Source organism: Notothenia coriiceps, unplaced genomic scaffold (assembly GCF_000735185.1).
Source record: "Notothenia coriiceps isolate Sejong01 unplaced genomic scaffold, NC01 NC01_scaffold00024754, whole genome shotgun sequence".
Classification (NCBI taxonomy): Eukaryota; Metazoa; Chordata; class Actinopteri; order Perciformes; family Nototheniidae; genus Notothenia; species Notothenia coriiceps.
This window is the reverse complement of record NW_011357455.1, coordinates 1-3,081: the sequence shown is the minus strand read 5'-3', so window position 1 is coordinate 3,081 and position 3,081 is coordinate 1. Positions and strand designations below refer to the sequence as shown.

The following is a 3,081-nucleotide window of genomic DNA, read 5'->3' as shown; positions in this document are numbered from 1 at the left end:
TCCTTGAAATAAAGGTATTTTCAGTGTTATCTGCATTTGGTTCCTGCTTGCTTCGCTCACCCGTAACAGTGTGGGTGTTAGACAGTCAGTTTGAGCTCAAGATCTCCGCTATTCTCCATATCAGTGGCATCCGGAAGCGTTTCTCTATTAGCGTATGAGCTAAGCGACACAGATGACAAGCTGATAATGATCTCATGAATCTTTCCCTTTTCTCCTGGAAGTGGAAGCTACTGTAGCATGAACACACTTAGTTTCCTAAGGGTTTGTGGACTCCATTTGACTTCTGCTAGGAAAATATGTTTATGGATCGTTTTTTTTCGAACTTTTGTTTGTCTACCCGTCAACGGGATTACTACTAAGATATCCGGTAGAATAGAATAGAATAGAATAGAATTGTTTAATGTCATTATACATGTACAATGAGATAATAATAAATGCTTCTCCCTTTCAAGGGTGCCATCAAAACAAAAAAACATCACAACATAAGACAACAAATACACGCAGCGAACATACTTAGGAATAAAAGGAATAAGGAATAAAGTGCAGTAATTATGTCCAGGAGTATAACAATAAAATCTGTAATGTAATAAATAATAATAATAGTAGTGTGTATTTATAATAATAATAATAGTAATGATATATATGTACAGAGTCACATTGATTCACATGACTTCAGGTGTTAAGAGCAATGATGGCTCTTGGGTCTTAGAGTCCGTTTGTTTTGGATGTGATACACCTGTAGCGCCTGCCGGAGACACTGAATCTGTGAAGATATTGAATCTGCGTCTAATAATGATGTATATTAGAAGTTACCTGCGAGGTGCAGCAGCGGGTCGACCTCCATGATGAAGTCGTCCTTCAGGCAGAGGAAGCCCACGATGGAGAAGAGGTAGACGAGGATGAGGGCGAGCAGCGCCGTCAGCAGGATGGAGCGCCCGTTACGAGTCACGCTCTTTATCACGTTGAACAGAGTCTCCTCCCGGTAGATCAGGTCAAACAGCTGCACACGAGAAAACCATTCAGAGAGTCTGTTTATTTAGCAGTGCTTCATTACAGTGTATTCTAACTTAGATTAGTGTTCTCTAAATATACTTTTTCTATATTTAATATCATTATTTCTTTACATGCTGCTGTAACGAAACAATGCTGGATCAATAGAATACCTCTAATCCATTGTTTTGACTACTTATATACTGTGGACAATTCTAAAATACATATTCTATGAGATAATATGATATATTTTATGACTCAATGCATTGTTTGAATGCAAGCACTCCATATTATAGAAGATGTACAAACGTTTGCACACAGGTACAAATATTTTACTCTCTGTAAACAAAAATGCATGACTTCACTGTTATAGAAAGTAAATAATTAATAATTAATTAATAAATTCAGATTTTTTTGGGGGTATAAGTTATTAAATGTTTTGTTTACCAGGATGCTGTAGAAGAGCTCGTGGACGAACAGCCCCAGGGTGGAGGTGAGGACGTAGGCCAGGTGGTAAATGAACTCCACGTCCATCACCATGGCTTTGTATCCCATAATAAACGTCCCGTTGTTTCCCACAAAACTCACCACAAACACCACCTTATTGATCAGCTGGAGGGGAACAGACACACAGGGCGGTTTAACAACACAATCAGAAAGATAATAAAAATATTTTAAAAAATAAATAAATAAATTCATTAAAATGCTACGGTCCATGTTTTGGCATTTTTGAGGGTTTAAAAATATGAATCTTGGACATTTTAATATAATTGAAAGCCTTTTTTAATTAATTAAAGATTGTAAATAATAATTAAAAAAACAGGAAATGTGACGGGAGTGGGGGAGAAATAATTGACCTTTAAATAAATACACTCATATTTACTTTAACACATTTAATTGTATTTACTAATTTCTATTAAATGCATTTGATTTGAATTCATGTTGATGCTAAATGTATTAATTAGTTATTCCAAATTCAAGGGTTGAATTCACTAAACTGATAAAAGAAGTTCAAAATGGACTCTTTAATATAATGTCTCCAGCAAAAAAACTATGAGGGACAATAACATATAATTAAAAAGAGTATGAGTTAAACACCTGAACTTTTGAAAGAACATCCATAACATTCATCTGATGCAACTCGTATATATCAATATTCCAATTACTTGCATACAGACTATTCTGCACTATTTCTATTCTATTCTATTTTATTTACTTGCACTACCCAAGATGTTCATTGTCATAACTACACTGTAGCTATGCACACATGAGAATAAAAGCCTTAAATCCTTGAAGTGTCTGCCCAGGTGGATTATGGGTAATGTAGTGCTGCTCACGTTGAGAGAGCCCAGCAGTATGAGGGTGTTTCCGATGCCCACGTGGTAGATGGACCTGAGGATCAGAGCGATGGTGAGGGGCTGCAGGCCGTAACGCTGGAAGAACAAGCACAGCACGGAGAGCCCGGTGAGGATCCAGAACAGCATCAGCAGCAGGTTGTCGTCGATCGCCCCCACTGAGAGAGGAGAGGGAGGGAGGGGAGGAAGAGAGGGAGGGGGGAGAAGACGATTACTAAGAGACACCTTACATACGAGATGTTTCAGTCGTATATCTGGGATTACCGGTGTCCTTCAGAAGTGCTTTTAATGATTTACAAGAAATAACCTTGCCCCAACATATTTAAGTGACTGTCTCTCATGTTATCAACCAGCAAGGACACTTCGATCCTCCAATGTTTCACTTTTAGAAGTACCTAGAGGGCATTACAAGAAAACTGGAGAGGCTGCTTTTATATCGCCCCAAACTGTGGATCCCATTTGATCTTAGAACGGCCACCTCAATTGGAATTTTTAAAAGTAAAAGAAAGACCAAACTTTTTTTTGTACATATTTGAAATGTAATATTTTTTATTGTCATTATTTGTATCATACTCTGTAAAGCACTTTGGGCTCAAACATGAAAGGTGCTTTATAAATAAAGTTTATTATTATTATATCTTATAGGTCCCATGTCATGCTTTTCCGGTTATTACCCGTCCCCTTGTGTGTTATGAAGGTTTTTCTGCATGTAAACGGTCTGCAGAGTCACAAACCC

At 37.4% G+C, this 3,081-nt stretch overlaps 1 protein-coding gene across 1 annotated transcript; it reads right to left on the bottom strand.

Annotated features, from left to right (window-relative positions):
• Positions 1-813: 813 nt before the first annotated feature.
• LOC104955740 (inositol 1,4,5-trisphosphate receptor type 3-like) lies at positions 814-2,559 on the bottom strand (the record flags this gene model as incomplete). Its single annotated transcript, XM_010783132.1, has 3 exons — positions 814-1,000; positions 1,438-1,602; positions 2,328-2,559. Coding segments are annotated over 3 exons (584 nt in total), but the record flags the coding sequence as incomplete, so codon positions are not given.
• Positions 2,560-3,081: the final 522 nt, after the last annotated feature.